At 29.9% G+C, this 18,329-nt stretch overlaps 1 protein-coding gene across 1 annotated transcript; it reads left to right on the top strand.

Moving 5' to 3' along the window:
• Window positions 1-17,752: 17,752 nt before the first annotated feature.
• Window positions 17,753-18,329, top strand: LOC131639333 (uncharacterized). Its single transcript, XM_058909836.1, has 2 exons — window positions 17,753-17,891; window positions 17,986-18,329. The coding sequence occupies exons 1-2, from the start codon at window positions 17,753-17,755 to the stop codon at window positions 18,327-18,329; spliced, it is 483 nt and encodes a 160-aa protein (XP_058765819.1).

Genomic DNA, 18,329 nt, shown 5'->3' with positions numbered 1-18,329 from the left:
CCTTTTTTGAGTTTTCGGAGATGCATTTCCGAAAACACCCCTTTTTGGGAGAGGGGGTGTTTTCGGAGATGCATATCCGAAATATTCCAAGACCAAATTGGTCTTGGAATGTTTCGGATATACACTTCCGAAAGAATTCAATAATTATTAAAATATTAAAATCAAGGTGAATCAATACAATTAATAGGTATAAAATGAAAGTGAATCAATAAAATGAAGGTGAATCAATAAAATCAAGGTGAATCAAAATTTCCTAAACAATTTTAAAGTTAAAAATTATTTTACTAACTTATATAAATCAAAAACATCTTAATTTCATAAGTAAATTTTGAATTATATAAAATTAAATATAAAATTTATTCATTAAATAAAATTAAGACAAAATCTTTTTTTGATTTTTTTAAACTAAATAAAAAATTATAACTCATTTTTAATTATGAATCAGAATAGAAATATATAAATATATAATCATAATTATTAATTTTGTAAGTGAAATATATAAATATATAATATATAAATATATAATAATTATTATATAAATATATAATAATTATTATAAATTAAAACACTCATTTTTTTAATTTTTATAATTATTATATAAATATATAAATATATAAATATATAATAATTTTTATAAATATATAATAATTATTATAATTATTATATAAATATATAAATTAAAACACTCATTTTTTTAATTTTTTTTATAAATATATAACAATTATTATAAATATATAAATAAAAAATTATAACTTATTTTGTAAGTGAAATTATTTTAATTTTTTTAATTAAAATTATTTTAAATTTTAAAATATGAATCAGGATAGAAATATATAATAACTATTATTCATAACTCATAAATTATATCAAAATATATAATTATTATTATTCATTACTCATAAATTATATCAAATTTATGATATATAAATTAATTAATATCCTAAAATTAATTTTTGGGATTTTTTAAGATTTTTTTTGTTGTTTCGGAGATTCTTCTCCGAATTAGTCAAAATTTCAATTTTTGGAATTTTTTCGAAAATGCACTTTCAAAGTCTGGAAAAATTTAGAAAAAAAAATATTTCGGAAATGCATTTTCGAAGCGGGATAAAATGAAATTTCGCCGGGGGTGACTTCATAGGGAGGTGGGTAAAGAAATTCTCAAAAATAAATAAAAAAGTCTATCTGTGTATAATGTTAGGCACGCTTCGCATGGGAAACAAAACAGTAAATCTTGTTAGTAACTATCTAATGTTCATTTTTGAATTGGATGAAAAGGAAATGCATAATTTTCTATACTATTCTATTGACAACAACTTTTGATATAATATATATAGGTGTAATTGTCCGGTTATTACTTTAGCTTCAAAAGGAGGTTTTGATTGCTATGCCGACTTCAAATTTGAGTAGTGATGTTAGGGTTGACCAATACAATTACAAGACAAAACTTGTTTATAAAAAAGTATGAGCTCATCATTAAAAGTCAAATACAAATTATAAGCCTCTTGATATTAATGCACTTCATGTTTTGGTCCTTAGAGAATTATGAAAGTTGTGATTTGGATTATCTCACGTCAATCTTTACCAATAACAAGATTTAGTCATCATTACATTCTTTGGCTCCAATTTATGATAACTCCATTAGACTAGGGAAATTATTCAATTATATTCCTTTTTAGTAGTAAATATTTGTACTCCCACCTGGTTTAATTATAAGTAAAAGAACTGCTTTTAACATTTATCAAAAATAATATTAAGTGTTAATGCATACTTATACACACGGAATGGTTGAAAGAATGAAGATGATTTGTGTGATAATGTTTTTGGTGGTGGTGTCAGTTTCCGTGATTTGAGAGGGTATACTTAAAAATATTAACATTCGGAAACACAAGTCAATATGAGATTGAAGTGTAATTTTACGAATATGAGGTGGAACTTTGTCTGATATAGAATATATGCAGCCGTTGGATGCAGATCAATAACTATAATATGAGAAGAGACATGCTTACGTGCAACGCTCATAGATGCAAATTCACATGTATGTGATAAGTGTTAAATTGTAGTTATTTTTGTATATAGTTTTACGACACTTATCTTCTATTTTTCCTCAATTTATACGCGTTTTAGTGTATATTACATGAATACGTATATTTTGTGTTTAATTGAGTTTTTGATTCATTTATGTACCGTTTGATAGTTTTCTATTCATTTTGCAGGTATTGATGCGTATTTAGAGCATGAGCAATAAAATGTCGAAGACACCGCTTCAAACGCGCGATTTTAAGCAATTCGTCAACGAATAAGGCTCAAAACAAATACGAGAAAAATCGTCAATTTTGTTGATATTTAGTCATTGTTAGATAGAAAATTGAATAAGCTTTCCAACGTTTCGAATCGGGTGCAAATTAGAGTTACGGTGCTTAAGTTATGGCCGAAACAGTGCAGAATTTTCTGCTGTTGCTACTGGTGTAGTTCGCCCGGCGAATCTGGAAGAACAAAAATACGTTAAAAGGTGCAAAAATCACATGTTTTGAGTTTTTTTATCCCAATCCATCAAACCTTCATTTTTTGGTAGAGAGAGCTTAGAAAACAACTTTGGAGCTTGCATACGGATGATTCGGGATAGATTGATCATTAATCGGCGCTGACAAACCGGAGGATTTTTGGTTCATTTCTCTTCCCTTTGTGTATTCTCTTTAATTTAGGTTTTGTATATGTATTTACTTTGAACTAATGTATATTTGTCGCCCATGACGTTATATTTAAGTTGCTTTACAAATCTTTGTTCGATTGTTATCTTAGATTTTTGCTCTGTACTCGGGGTTTGGGTTGTTATAGACATATACAACTCAAATTCTTATCTAGGATGATTATCTGTTAGTTTCTGGATCTAGAGATAGATTTAGAGCTTATAATCTTTGTGGGTGTCGAAGCTTAATGCTTCCGTGTTGGTTGTGTCGATTGAGAGATCGTCGATACAATTGATATGAATGTCTGTTGTGTTGTTGAGTTTGGATGAGAGATCGTTACTGACATGATATAATAGTTCTCTCTACTTTGGGTTAGAAATGACTTAGGGTGTGAACGATGCTGGATGATATTGATGAGTATTGTAGGTTGAGTATAGCTGGTCGATAAGTTTAAGTTTGTGAGAAGTAGATTATATGCAAGCCTGATAAGTCTCTTCTCTCTGAAGAGTGAATTCTTTTTGTGTTAATATTTACTTTTTCATTTTTATGCTTTAAACAATTTAACCCAAGCTCTGAAACGTTGAGACTATTGAACGACATTCTTTCCCTCAAATTGATCCTTGTGCAGAAGATAATTTCTCGGATAAATATTTCCAAAATTTTTGTTGCTTGCCGCTTTACCACTTCAACCGTATGTTACTGACAGGTGCATATTGACTGGACTGAGTCTATTAAAGATGAAGAAAGAAAATTATTGGTTTAGAAAAAAGATATAAAGGATAAGTGATAGATATATTTTTTATAAAATTTATTTAATAAAAGATATGATAACTCACCAGACTTTAATAGGCTCGACATTATAATAGGTTTTCATCAAGGTTCAATCTTAAACCCCAACTTTTTTTACCTTAATTTTGAATGTACTCACATAACACATCCAAGAGATAACACAGAGATACATGGATTTTGCAGATGATATAATCTCACTAGGAGAGTCGAAGGAGGATTTAATCCAGAGGTTCGAGACTTGAAGACGAGTTTTAGAAATATATGATTTTCCTCTAAGCAAAAGTAAGATGAAGTATAAGGAATGTAATTTCAACAAAAGAAGAAGTGTTTCTAACCTAGAGGTGAAAGTTAAAGACCATATCATCCCTCAAGTTAAACAATTTAAGTATCTTGGGTACGCAATACAAAAAATGATAGAGAAATAGAAGGAGATGTAACTCATCAAATTCAACCTGTATGGATGAAATGGAAGAGGGATTTTGGAGTTTTATGTGACACAAAGGTACCACTTAAGGTGAAGAGATAATTTTATCGAAGTTCAATGTTATATGGATGTAATACGGTGAACTGACTTTATTTGAAATGTTACGGATAGCAAGAGTCGCCACCGACTTTTATTTTATCCAATAAGAAAGGCTAAAAGAACAGAAAAAGACCTTTTAAAAAGATTTTGAGTTCGGGGGGTAAGTTATACAAAGGGAAGGTGCAAGGCACCCTTTGCATCCATGGTTTTCCATGGGCTCTTAATTGCTTAGCTCACTTTGAAGTTTGAATTGTTTGAAAAGATTTTGAATAAGAAAAGATTTCGAAGAAGAACTTTAGCTTGTAAATAAGCGTAGTCTTTTTGAATTTGATTTTGAAAAGAGTGGGAAAAGATTTTGAATTTGAATTTGAAAAAGAAAAAGAGCAAGCAATTAATAGCAACTACCCTAAGTTTGAAAAATTGTTCTTTTAGCTTTTCAGGGCGAAAGGGTCTATCCATACCATGAGAGGGTAGGAAGTCTTTCAATTGGATGTGCGGGTCATCGAGGAAGTATCGTTCGCCATAAGACTGTCCCTACCATAAAGAGGGCAGGTAGTCTAAGGGAAGGATATAATAGTCATTTTATATTTTAGGCAACAGGCGAGGATACCTTAGCAATCGGGACAATCATTTTATAAGGCAACAACGAGGGAGTTTCAATAACTTTGAAGGCGACATTTGCTTTAGGTATCCTCGGAATCGAGGGACTTGACTATTTAAAGGCAACAATAATTAAGGCAACAAGGCAACAATATAAGGCAACAGGCAACAAGAAGGATTACCCTAAAGGTGTGTGGGTGCAACAATCACGTGGTTAACTTCAATGACATTTATCTTATAGGTTAGTGATCTAGGTTCAGTTAATAATCTTGCACTCCCTATTTTACTAACCACAGCAGAAAAATAAAGGCAGAATTAAAACCCTACGCTATTACAATAAACACCTGCGGGGATGGGGAAAAATAAAACATAAAATTAATTTGCACATCTTCAGCCTTGATCTTCCTCGAACCTTCGATTGACTCTGATCATCTAAGAATTAGACGGAAAATAAATAAAAGTTAGTGTATTACAGATCCATTAACTATGGAGGCAAACCCTATTTTAGGCAAAGAGGCAAAATAAAAATGATAATGATAATTAAACAAAGAGAGTCAGAGACTTAGCTTTTTGATTAATGGCGCGTAGCCGGAGGATTTTGATTAACCCTGAAAAGTCGAACACAAAGAAGAGAAGTGTTAGTGCATTCACTGATCTAAACCCTAATTGATTATAAACCCTAAAAGTTTAAAACCCTAAAGGGTTATTAAGAAAACTTATTGTGACCCAAAAGGTCTACCAGGCTTAAAAATGCGTTAGTGGATAACACCTACCAACTAAGGCTATCAGGATTGATAAATGCCTCGAGGTTAACAAACATTTAAAATTAACTGATTAAAAGTATATATAAAAATAATAATTTTTCTTATAAAAAAAAGTAATTATTTTTAATGTTTATGAGAAAAATCGAGTGTCGATTAAATTAATAGTTATGTGAAATTATTATAATAATAAAAACATTTAAATTAAATAAAAACCATAAGAAATAAATAGAGGTTTAAAAATAAAAAGAAAAAATGGAACTTAGCTGGCCAATGATTCGGTGTGACGCAGCCTGGAGGATGTATCATGGGGCTGCATCTTTGAGGCCTTCGATCTTGGCGCACTGGAGATCTGAGGGTTGGTAGATGAAGGGTGCATGGTATGCAGGCGTGGGTGTTGCATTGGATCTCACGGGAGGTATTTGTAAAAATAATTTTTTCCAACCTGGGGATCGAACCCAGCATCTTCGATTCATAGTCTCTATCTCTTGCCAACTGTGCTGTTAATGCATGGTGATAATAATATCCATAAAACAATTAAAATACAAAATTAATCAATCAAATGGACAAAGTCAAAGATGAGGTGCATGGGGTCCCACGTCCCTGGCCAAACCAATCAAAAATAGGAGAGAGGAAAGTTTCAGAGTTGACCGTCCAATTGTACAAAGAGAGAGAGGGAGATTTATGACTGGCCAATGGATAGCAGACACGTACAGTCAATTGATTCATATACTATTCATCGTCTTCCCCATACACTTAGCTTCGAATTTGCTGTTGTTCCGCTTCGTCCTTTGCTACGAAATCTTGTAGCTAAACCTGCACATACTAAAACTCAAAGAAAACACATTAACGAAACACAAAGGGCGCCCAGATCCCACATTCAAGCATCGTTTCGTCCTAACACGTCCTGAAAATAGGAACACGAAAGTTCCACTTCCTTGAACCCTAACCATGGCAAGTTGTAATCCCGGTCCTAAAACTCACATGTAAAGCGTCAAATCTGTTCTAAATGGATACATAAACATGTTAGTAGCATCATATCACATTAAAACTTGGTCATGCATGGTATACGAAATTTTTGAAACACGGATGAATATGAACAAATGCAATACACAAATTAACGTGTTATGGGACTCAAACCTGGGGCTATTCTTACCTTTGGATGCTCAAAAAAGAGATTGGTGCAATCGGTTTGGATGGGAAGAGGCTGCAAATAACAATTTTCGTTTGCCCTAGTTTCCTTGATTTTTCTCTTCTTGTAAACCCTATTCTTCTTCTCTAAGAATTCCCCTCTAATGCTGAATGAATATGTGTATATATATGTGAAAGAATTAGGTCAAAAATAATGGAAAGGAATCAAATATTTGATTGGAAAATTTTGACTTTGATTCATGCATTAAATCTTTCTAAATTTGGCCAAATATGATCTTAATCCTTGCAAGCTTGAGGAGCACGAAATTTGATTGGTGATGTGCCTTAAATGATGATTGAATTAGATCCAAATCATATATTTTACCAAATATTTAACCTTCTCTTGATTTATTTGATTTTTAAAATTTTTTTAATTGAATAAAAATCATAATAAACAAAATAAATTAAATAATTTCGTGGCAAGTGGATTGTGGACTCTCAATATCATAAGGAAAGAGGTTGGGTTTTAAAAACATGGGCCCATTTGCAAAGAAACTCATTTTGAAGCCTTTTTCCCCACATTTTCCTTCTCAAATTTGTCCAACTTTGACAAGACATATATCCCTCAATTTTTGAGGTATGGGGGAGTTCTAAGACTTTTTAGAAACCTTAAAGAGTCCTCTAACCAATGTCTTTGGTCTCATGTCAAAATAATTTTCCATGCTCCTTGTGTGTCCTTTTGAAAAAAATGACTTTTTGTTGAATTTTGAAAAAGACCTATAATGTTTTGGTCCATATCTCTCAAATGAAGAATTTTTAGCCTTGGCATGTGAGAGACAAAGTTGTATAGAATTCAATTTCCTTCAAAATGAGCTTTGGATGGAAAATTTCTGATGTTCCATGAAGGAGTTATGGCTGGTCAAAGTTTAGTTGACTTTCTCTAAAAAAACCCTAATTTAGAAACTCAGGTTCTTGATAATTCTGGAGCTCTTCTTGATTAATCATGATCAATCTTTGATCAAATGATGAATGATACTTCATAATGAGGATGTTGACCAAAATCAGAAGCTTTGACTGTGGTTTGTCCATAGTTTGACGTTTAGGTCAACCAGTCGATTATTGATCGTTTGGGCCATTGAGTGAGCAATCTTTTGAATCGAGGCTTGAAACTTGGAATGAGGGTTCTTTGAATCATATGAGAGACCATAGAATCCACCTGAGGTATCAGAAGTTCAAATTCCTTGATTAAATCAGGAACCCTAATTTAGAGGCTATTGTTTAGGAGAGAGACTGCATGCTTGATTATACGAGTCTGAAGAGACTGCTTGCCACAATATATTGAAATATGGAGGGCAAATTTTGGAGTATGACAATGGAACATAATGTTGGTCAGTTAAGAATCAACACAAGAATTAAGTAAGTGTAGCAAATATGAGGATGTTGCATTGGATGTTTGGTAAGACTGTACATAATAGAATTAGAAATGAAGGTGTTAAAGAAAGTGTGGAGGGTAACACATATAGTGGAGAAAATGGTGGAAAATAAACTTATGTAATTTGGACATGTAAAGAGAGGACTTGTAGATTTCATTTTAAGGAGAGTAAATTAGATGGGGAGAGGTCAAACAACTAAAGGAAAAGAAAGACCTAGAAAGACTATAAGAGAAGTTATTAAGAAAAATTTTGAGATTAACGATTTAGATAGAAGTATGGTCCTAGATATAATATTATGACGGAAGTTGATCTATGTAGCTGACCCTACGTGGTGGAATAACTTAATTGTTGTTGGTATTTTAGTTAATTGTCTTGTTATATACAAACTGAGATATATATTTCTTGAAGCTTAGAACCCATTAGAATTACTTTGTTGTGTGTGTGTGTGTGTGTGTGTGTGTGTGTGTGTGTGTGTGTATATATATATATATATATATATATATATATATATATATATATATATATATATGAGGAGGGATATTCTTACTCCAAGAGTAAGTTATCAAGATTTACTCCACATCTTGACCATTAATTGTGCTAAATCTAAGGGTTAAAAATAACGAGTAATTAAATATGGAGAGAGAAAACTAATAATAATTAATTTTAACGATTAAATTGAGAAGAATTAATGGTCAAGATGTGGAGTAAGTCTTGATAACTTACTCTTGGAGTAAGAATATTCATCCTATATAACTTACTCTTGGAGTAAGAATATTCATCCTATATATATATATATATATATATATATATATATATATATATATGAGGGATATATTTACTCCAAGAGTAAGTGTTGAACACTTACTCCAAATCTTAATCATTGATTATCATTAATCTAACAGCTGTAATTAATTTTTTTATATAGAAAAATATTTCCAAAAATAATTAGATTAAATGATCAATTAAAACTGTTAGATTAATGAAAATCAATGGTTAAGATTTGGAGTAAGTCTTCTACACTTACTCTTGGAGTAAATATATCTCTCCTTATATATATATATATATATATATATATATATATATATATATATATATATATATATAGAGAGAGAGAGAGAGAGAGAGACAGAGAGAGAAATAGATATAGATAAATAGATATAGATCAAGATCAAATGAAACTAAGATGTCAAACTTAGTAACATGACACCTCAGATAATTCTTTATCGCATATTTTTATAACAAAATTCATTGTTGGATTGAAAGGTATTGTCATATAAATCATGTCTATAAAATTTCACATCAATCAGAAATCATTTGACATGTCAACGAGATGCATAAAAATTAATGCTTACAAAACTTCCTGAAAAACATTAATTTTTATCATTCTCTTTACGCCTAAAACGGTATAGGTGTGCGTGTTCCACCTGTAAAGGAGAGAAACTCAAAGGTCTTAGTAGGTATATTACATTGTATGGTAGTTAGGGACTTGTCCACGACAGCGAGAAGTCTTAAACGGTGTTGTTTTACAGTGGTTTTAGGAATCCTACTCACGTGAGGTAGAGGCTCTGTGGATTGAATGATATGCTTAGGTATAAGCATATGGGGTGTAATTAGTATGAGTTGTCATTTGTACATATCTCATATGAGTGAGGTGTATTTATAGAGGCCTCTAAAGCCTAGGATTCTCTTGGGTAGGGTCACAACCCACTCAGTCAATGGTGGATCGTTGAATCCCTATTTTCAAGGAGGACGTGGATCAGTTAATGATTCCAACTTCTCTCTTCCCCAGAAGTCTTATCCCACATTTCCCATGACTAAGTGATAAAAAGATCTTGGGGCAAGGCGTTATCTCCCCTTGCGTGACATGTTATGGTCGCCTCTCATGGAGCGTCCTATAGCCATCGCCTAAATAAATTCCTTTTACAAATATAAAACTACAAAACTAAATAAATGAGGTTGTTTATAAAGAATTTCTTGTTATCACTTGATTTTATTGGAGTTAGGTAATTATAGTATAGTAAAATTTTGTGTATAACATGATTTTAAGTTTGGGGTTGCTATAAAGTGACAATCTTATAAATTTAGGGTGGTGATCCTAAGAGTTACACAATAAAAAAGTGATTGTGTTTTTTTAAAGAAAAAAAATATCCATAAATATATATATATATATATATATATATATATATATATATATATATATATATATATATATATATATATATATATATATAAAGAAAGGGGTAAAAAGTAAAATTGAATGGGTAACAAAAAGAATAGATAGTTTCAAACCGCTTATAAAAATTCCAATAAAGAGTGGAATGTGGAAAAAGAGAAAATAATCAAAATAGATGAAGGAAGCAAGTTAGTGCTTAACTCAAATAATTCAATCCATTTAATTTAAAATTTATCTTACCTTAACTCATGCCGTATTACAACTTTTAAGACTTAAAAAAATGTAATGTGTAATAATGAGTTGATAGATTCTTTACAAATTCTTGAAGCCTTTGGTGAAGTACATGACCGACCTTGTACAGGACTTGCAAGCTCTACTGCATAGGGTCTCAAATTTTGAGAGGCTCAATTTTTTATTGATTAATAAACAAAAAAAACAAGGTTGATACATATTTTTTCCTACTAAATTGGCGATTTTTTAAAATTTCTCTATAAAAAAAAAGTTTGAATTCCCCCCGTCATATAAAGATCCTCTTGTTTTGACCTCATGAAACTCAATCATAAAAAATAATGACAGGGATAAAATAGATATTAATCCTTAAAAGCTACATGACATTTAATAGGTTGTTAATGAGTAAATCTTTTAAGGGACTAAAATAGGAGAATCTTCCTATGATAGGGAAAGTTCAAACTTTTTTTACATGAGATTTTTCAAAAATCACCAATTTAAGAGGAACCAAATATGTATTAACCCAAAAAAATATTATAATAAAATTCCAATATATAAAAAATGTTACAATAAAAATATAATACATAAAAAAATGAAATTGATCAAAAGTCAAAATAATTATAATTAAATTTATTTTTGATTAATATATATATATATATATATATATATATATATATATATATATATATATATATATATATATATATATATATATATATATATATATATATATATATATATATATATATATATAATTTTATTTTTGATATGTCATTTTTAAATATTATAATTGTATTTTTTTTTTAATTTAGGCTCATTTATTAAATTAGAACGGGACCTCTAAATTGATTGACCCGACTCTAATGAAATAATATATGAATGTTGATTGAATTAACATTTTAATTTGAGTGAATTGGTGAGACATTTTAGAAGGTTTTCTTGCAACAAATGTGAACACTATAAAATTTTAAATTATAATGGATCGAAGAGTTGTTTTCTCTCTTATGGAGTAACATATTAATTTGATTGAACTAAATTTATTTATTTGTATATTTATCACGTTATTTTATTCATATTCTTATGATTTGTTTACACAACTTAACATTAATTTTTACTTTAAAGTTTAAACTATTTATTTTGATTATCATTCTTCTTTATATCACATATAAAAAGAAAATTCTGTGATTCAAAATTTCAATTTCACAACATATTGTTTTGTATTATGTCAAAACTTTCATCCATATATTACTATATGAACATTTGTTTGTCCTTATAGTTTCCAATTAGAAAAGAAAATGACAGTTAAGTTCTTTCTAGGTAAGATAGAGATGTAACTCATCAAATTCAACATGTATGGATGAAATGGAAGAGGGATTTAGGAGTTTTATGTGACGCAAAGGTACCACTCAAGGTGAAGAGATAATTTTATCGAAGTGCAATGTTATATGGAACATAATGTTGGTCAGTTAAGAATCAATACAAGAATTAAGTAAGTGTAGCAAATATGAGGATGTTGCATTGGATGTTTGGTAAGACTGTACATAATAGGATTAGAAATGAAGGTATTAAAGAGAGTGTTGAGGGTAACACATATAGTGGAGAAATTGGTGGAAAATAGACTCAGTATGAAAAATATATACTAATGGGTTCTAAGCTTCAAGAAAAATATATACATACTGAGATATATTTTTCTTGAAGCTTAGAACCCATTAGAATTACTTTGTTGAGATATACAAACTTATTAACATGACACCTTAGATAATTCTTTATCGCATTGTTTTATAACAAAATTCATTGTTGGATTGAAAGGTATTGTCATATAGATCATGTCTATAAAATTCCACTTCAATCAGAAATCATTTGACATGTCAACGAGATGCATAAAAACTAATGTTTACAAAACTTCCTGAAAAACATTAATTTTTATTATTCTCTTTAATATATCAAATAATTGTTAATTGTTGTGAAATTTTATAGGCGTGGTTTATATGATACTACCTTTCAATCCAACAGTGGATTTTGTTATACGGACATGGGGTGAAAAGTTATCAGAGGTGTCATGTTACTAAGTTTGACACCTTAATGTCATTTGATCATGACCATATATATATATATATATATATATATATATATATATATATATATATATATATATATATATATATATATATATATATATATATATATATATATATATAATGCTAACCTCTATGAGTCTTAAATTTTTCTTTGTTAAAACTTGTACTGGTAAAACAGTATAGGTGTGAGTGTTCCACCTGTAAAGGTAGAGAAACTTAGAGGTCTTAGTAGGTATATTATATTGTGTGGTAGTTAGGGACTTGTCCACGACAGCGAGAAGTCTTGTACGGTGTTGTTTTACAATGGTTTTAGGAATCCTACTCACGTAAGGTAGAGGCTCTGTGGATTGAATGATATGCTTAGGTATAAGCATATGGGGGTGTAATTAGTATGAGTTATCATTTGTACATCTCTCCTATGAGTGAGGTGTATTTTTAGAGGCCTCTAGAGCCTATGATTCTCTTGGGTAGGGTCACAACCCACTCAGTCAATGGTGGATCGTTGAATCCCTATATTCAAGGAGGACGTGGATCAATTAATGATCATAACTTCTCTCTTCCCTAGAAGTCTGATCCCACATTTTCCATAACTGAGTGATAGAAAGATCTTGGGGCGAGGCGTTATCTCCCCTTGCGTGACATGTTATGGTTGCCTCTCATGGAGCGTCCTATAGCCATCGCCTAAATAAAGTCCTTTTACAAATATAACACTACAAAACTAAATAAATGATGTTGTTTATAAAGAATTTCTTGTTATCACTTGATTTCATTAGAGTTAGGTAATTATAGCATAGTAAAATTTTATGTATAACATGATTTTAAGTTTGGAGTTGCTATAAAGTGACAACCTTATAAATTTAGGGCAGTGGTCCTAAGAGTTACACAATAAAAAGTGATTTGTTTTTTTAAAGAAAAAAAGTATCCATAAAAAAATATATATAAAGAAAGGGGTAAAAAGTAAAACTGAATGGGTAACAGAAAGTTTCAAATCGCTTATAAAAATTCTAATAAAGAGTGGAATGTGGAAAAAGAGAAAATAATCAAAATAGATGAAGGAAGCAAGTTAGGGCTTAACTCAAATAATTTAACCCATTTAATTTAAATTTATCTTACCTTAACTCATGCCGTATTACAACTTTTAAGACTTCAAAAATGTAATGTGTAATAATGAGTTGATAGACTCTTTAAAAATTCTTTAAGCCTTTGGTGAAGTACATGACCGACCGACCTTGTACTGAACTTACAAGCTCTACTGCATAGTGCATAGGGTCTCAAATTTTGAGAGACTTATTTTTTTATTAATTAATAAACATAAAAAAGTAGGGTTGATACATATTTTTTCTCTGCTAAATTGGCGATTTTTAAAAATTTTCTCTGTAAAAAAAAGTTTGAATTCCCCAATCATATGAAGATCCTCTTGTTTTGACCTCATGAAACTCAATCATCAAAAATAATGACATGGCAGAGGATTTTTCAAAAATCATCAATTTGGCAGGGGTAAAATAGATATTAATCCTTAAAAGTTACATGACATTTAATAGGTTATTAATGAGTAAATCTTTAAAGGGGCCAAAATAGGAGAATCTTAATATGGGAGAAATTCAAAATGGTCTAGATTTAGAGTAAGTTATAATAACTTACTCCTGGAGTAAATATAACCCTCCTCATATATATATATATATATATATATATATATATATATATATATATATATATATATATATATATAATTTTATTTTTGATATGTCATTTTTAAATATTATAATTGTATTTTTTTTAATTTAGGCTCATTTATTAAATCAGAACGGGGCTTCTAGATTGATTGGCCCGACTCTAATGAAATAATATATGAATGTTGATTGAATTAACATTTTAATTTGAGTGAATTGGTGAGACATTTTAGAAGGTTTTCTAGATAAGGACTATGCGACAAATGTGAACACTATAAAATTTTAAATTATAATGGAACGACGACTTGCTTTCTCTCTTTTGGAGTAACATATTAATTTGATTGAACTAAATAAATAAATTGTATATTTATCACATTATTTTATTCATATTCTTATGATTTGTTTACACAATTTAACATTAATTTTTACTTTAAACTATTTATTTTGATTATCATTCTTCTTTATATCACATATAAAAAAAATTCTGTGATTCAAAATTTCAATTTCACAACATATTGATATGTATTGTGTCAAAACTTTCATCCATATATACTATATGAACATTTGTTTGTCCTTATAGTTTCCAATTAGAGACGTTAGTGAGGCTTTGAATCTATTCTGTTCTGATTCCTTTTTCTTAAATTAGAATTTATTTCTTTAGTATCCTAGCATGCCATTTCAAAGGCTCATAAAAAGGACAAAAACAGACACCTTCCTAAGAATATTTAGTGTCAATTGTCTCAACTTTTTTTTTCCTTATACATTCTTTTCACATAAGATAATTCTATTTAAAATATGTCGAACACTAACCGTGATTATTTTTTTTTTTAAGTTGGAATTCAAACTTTTATTTGCTACTTTTGTAGTAGTGTAACCTCTTTTGCAATAATCAACCACATTTTTGTTTATTTAAAAAAAAATGATAAGAAAGATATAAGAAAATTGTGTGACATGTATTCTCTAAATTTATATTTCGGTATTAGAGTAAGTTTATGTTTAGTCCCACCCACTAGTTTCCTTCTTTTTTATCCAACCTTTAAAATATTCTTTTACAATTTTCTTTAAATGTCATGGTCATGGAATCAAGTTCTTAATTATTTTTTAATTAATTTCTTCAATTGTTTCCCATCTTATTACATCCTGTCCAACATTTTAGGTTTAGGAATCAGCTCTCCCAATTTTTTAAATGTTTGAAGCTTAACCGGCAAGTCACCGATTTAAATATTGACATACCAAATCTTAACAAATGAGTATGTGTCAAGTATATGGGCGATTGTGAATTGAAAAAAGAAAATCATTATATTTTATGAAGGAGAGAGCATAAACAATTTGCTAGTGTTTATAAGGTAAAAGTAATCTAACTAAGCACTTGAGATCAAGTGTTAAATGAGTTTATGTTAAGGAACGAAAATTCAAAAAAATATCAAGTTCGATTTTTTATGGGAACAATGTTTAACTAATATTATGGGCCCGTTTGTTTTGACTTTTTTTAAAATTGATTTTTATAGTGTTATATAATTTTGTGAAAAAAAAAATTTATAAAAAAACTTTTGAGAATTCTAAATTATTAGTGTCTCATTTCTTTGAGAATCAAAGTGCAAAAGCAAATGATAATATTAATCTTTTTGAGTGTGCAATAGTTTTGAAAATAATGAGCACTTACAAATATTTGGAACTTGAGTTTTAATTTTTTAGTTTTTGATAATTATTTTGTAAATCATTTTTAAAAACTGATTTTGAAGAATAAAATATATTTGATAATTTTATTTTCAAAAACTATTTTTAAGTGGTACAATATTATAAATTTGTCTATTAATAAAAAAAATGTACCATTTTTCTTATTTTTTCCTCTTCACAGTTTTCAAATCTAAAAATCAAAATTTCTAAAATTTATTTTAGTTTTTTAATTTTTCGAAAACAATTTTGTAAAATTAAACTACCAAATAAATTTTATTATTGTTAAATTTTAAAAATTGAAAAACTGTTTTATAAAATCAAATCAAACCGATCCTTAACATCACATGCATTTTATTGTTGCATGCTTTGTAATTCCGGCTTGTGGTACTTCTATTATAAAAAAAAAATCAGGTTTTTGACAAGTAAGCGCATGTTTGCCATATCTACATACACCTTCCACGTTTTAGTATATGTTTGGTTCATTGATCTTAATGGTCTGGTGTTCTATAAGTTGTGATTCAATCCAATAAATTGATCTTATTACAAAGATCAATTAGTTGTGATTCAACCCAAGAAAGAGAGGTTTGATATCATTAACTACTATAAACCACATATCAATTGATCCGATGATCATCAAATGACGATCACTGGCCGTGATGTCAGGTCGATGCGTCATTTTCTTACTTGTAACACACCGGAAGCTTCTAGACTTGTGAGACATAGGATAGACATGCCCTAATGGAACATCTGATACATGAATGAAACAAAATTGTTAGATCACATAACTAATGATCATGCGACATTTGTTTTTCTTTTGATAGATGTGTAGGGTAAAAGTTTTTAGGTCCCTAAAACATTAAGATACATATATTTCTAACCACAAAATATCTCTCACTCATGATAGTCACTGACTTGAACGTTAGCGATTGTAGGTATTCCAAACGACGGACCATAAACACCATAATACCTATTATCAATTAGAGTTCATCACTAAATTCAAGTTCTCTAACCCATTTGTGAGCATCTTGGGTTTTAGAAAGATCATGTGGTATTAGATTGTTTTTACCATAAAAAGAGAGTTTTTCTCCATTCTTTACTCAAACTAAAATTGAGACACTCAAGTTTATCACTTCTCCCAAGTTTATCACTTCTCCCGCTTTCAACATGAACAAACATGGAGAAATATTATCTTCAAAAGGATTTGAGGTATCTTCGAATCATATCTTAGAGTGATTTTTAACCATATTTGAGAGTATAACTATAGAACTATATTTGTAGTACAGTAGACTATTGATAGAAAATTTCTTTATACACCTATATAGGGTGAAAAACACCCTTGGAAACCTCAAAATACCTTTCGGAAATGCATTTCCGAAGGCACCCATATCCTAATTTTAAAGATTTCAGATATGCATCTCCGAAATCACCTACATCAACTATTTTGGAGATGCATATCCGAAAACACCATTTTTCTATTTAAACGTTAGATTTAAAATGTCAGGTATTTTTTCGGAGATGCATATCCAAAAAAACCCTTCATATAACTTTTTCCCTCCTTCACTATTTCATTCATTTTGTTCCAAACAAAACACAACCCCCCTCCAAAACCTCAACCATTTTGAATCGATTTTTCGTCTCCAAACCAAGTTCCAAGTGGTTCATCATATCAAAGAGAGCATAGAAAGCTAGAATATGAGATAAAATTTCCTCATTCCATCTCCCATTTTACTGCATTGTTGTTGAATTATGGATGAAAAACTGCATCAGTTCGGAAATGCATTTCCAAAATCCACCAAACTTATTTTTGAAGTGCATTTCCGAAATAAGGTCTGTTACAGAATTTAAAAAATAGTTTTAACATCATGTATGTTTTGTGCATTTGTTAGGTATGGTGCATCCCGATAACATTGTCAAGGATGATTTAGAAGCTCCAGAAGAGGTGATTAACGATGTTAAAATGATTGTCGTTGTGGTGGATGTTCGACCATAATTTACAAATGAAATGACTTTCACTTGTAGTGAACATTTGCTAGAGTGGGTCCGAAATAAAGCTAGTAAACTTAAATTTGGCGTTGTGATAGCAAGGTCCGACAATGGCACTAGTATAAGGCAAGCATTTGTTGTGATAAAATGCGAGAGCGGTGGGAAGTATGTTCCAACAAATCGGAAGTTAAAGTATGATGACACGGGATTGAGAAAGTGTGTGTGTCCGTTTAAGTTGCGCATTTCTTATAGGGTTGATGGTTTTAGCGGTTTGCGAACTTCATAATCATGCATTAGAAACCAAGCTACACGGGCATTCGATTGCATGTCGGCTAAATCGCGAAGAGAAGGATTCTATTTCAGAATTATCGATAATCAAAGTTGCACTGAGAAACATACTTGTCGACTTGAAGCGAAATAGACCAGATAGTGTTTCAAATATCAAGCAGGTATACAATGAACGGTACAATCTTAAAGTTGTGAAAATGGATTCGAGAACTGAAATGCAATACCTTTTGAAACTTTTGGGTGATAACCAATATGTTTCAAGTTTCAGAGCTTGTGAAGACAAGGTTACTGTTCGTGACATATTTTAG

Source organism: Vicia villosa, unplaced genomic scaffold, assembly GCF_029867415.1.
Source record: "Vicia villosa cultivar HV-30 ecotype Madison, WI unplaced genomic scaffold, Vvil1.0 ctg.002598F_1_1, whole genome shotgun sequence".
NCBI lineage: Eukaryota > Viridiplantae > Streptophyta > Magnoliopsida > Fabales > Fabaceae > Vicia > Vicia villosa.
The sequence above is the reverse complement of the archived record's forward strand: the minus strand, read 5'-3'. Positions and strand labels throughout refer to the sequence as shown.

What these genes read in the sequence shown, in the direction of transcription:
- LOC131639333 (XM_058909836.1), top strand. Translation starts at nt 17,753, where the DNA reads ATGACTTTCACTTGTAGTGAACATTTGCTAGAGTGGGTCCGAAATAAA. An exon ending in TGTGATAAAATGCGAGAGCG is followed by an intron (nt 17,892 to 17,985) that starts GTGGGAAGTATG and finishes CATTTCTTATAG; the next exon opens with GGTTGATGGTTTTAGCGGTT.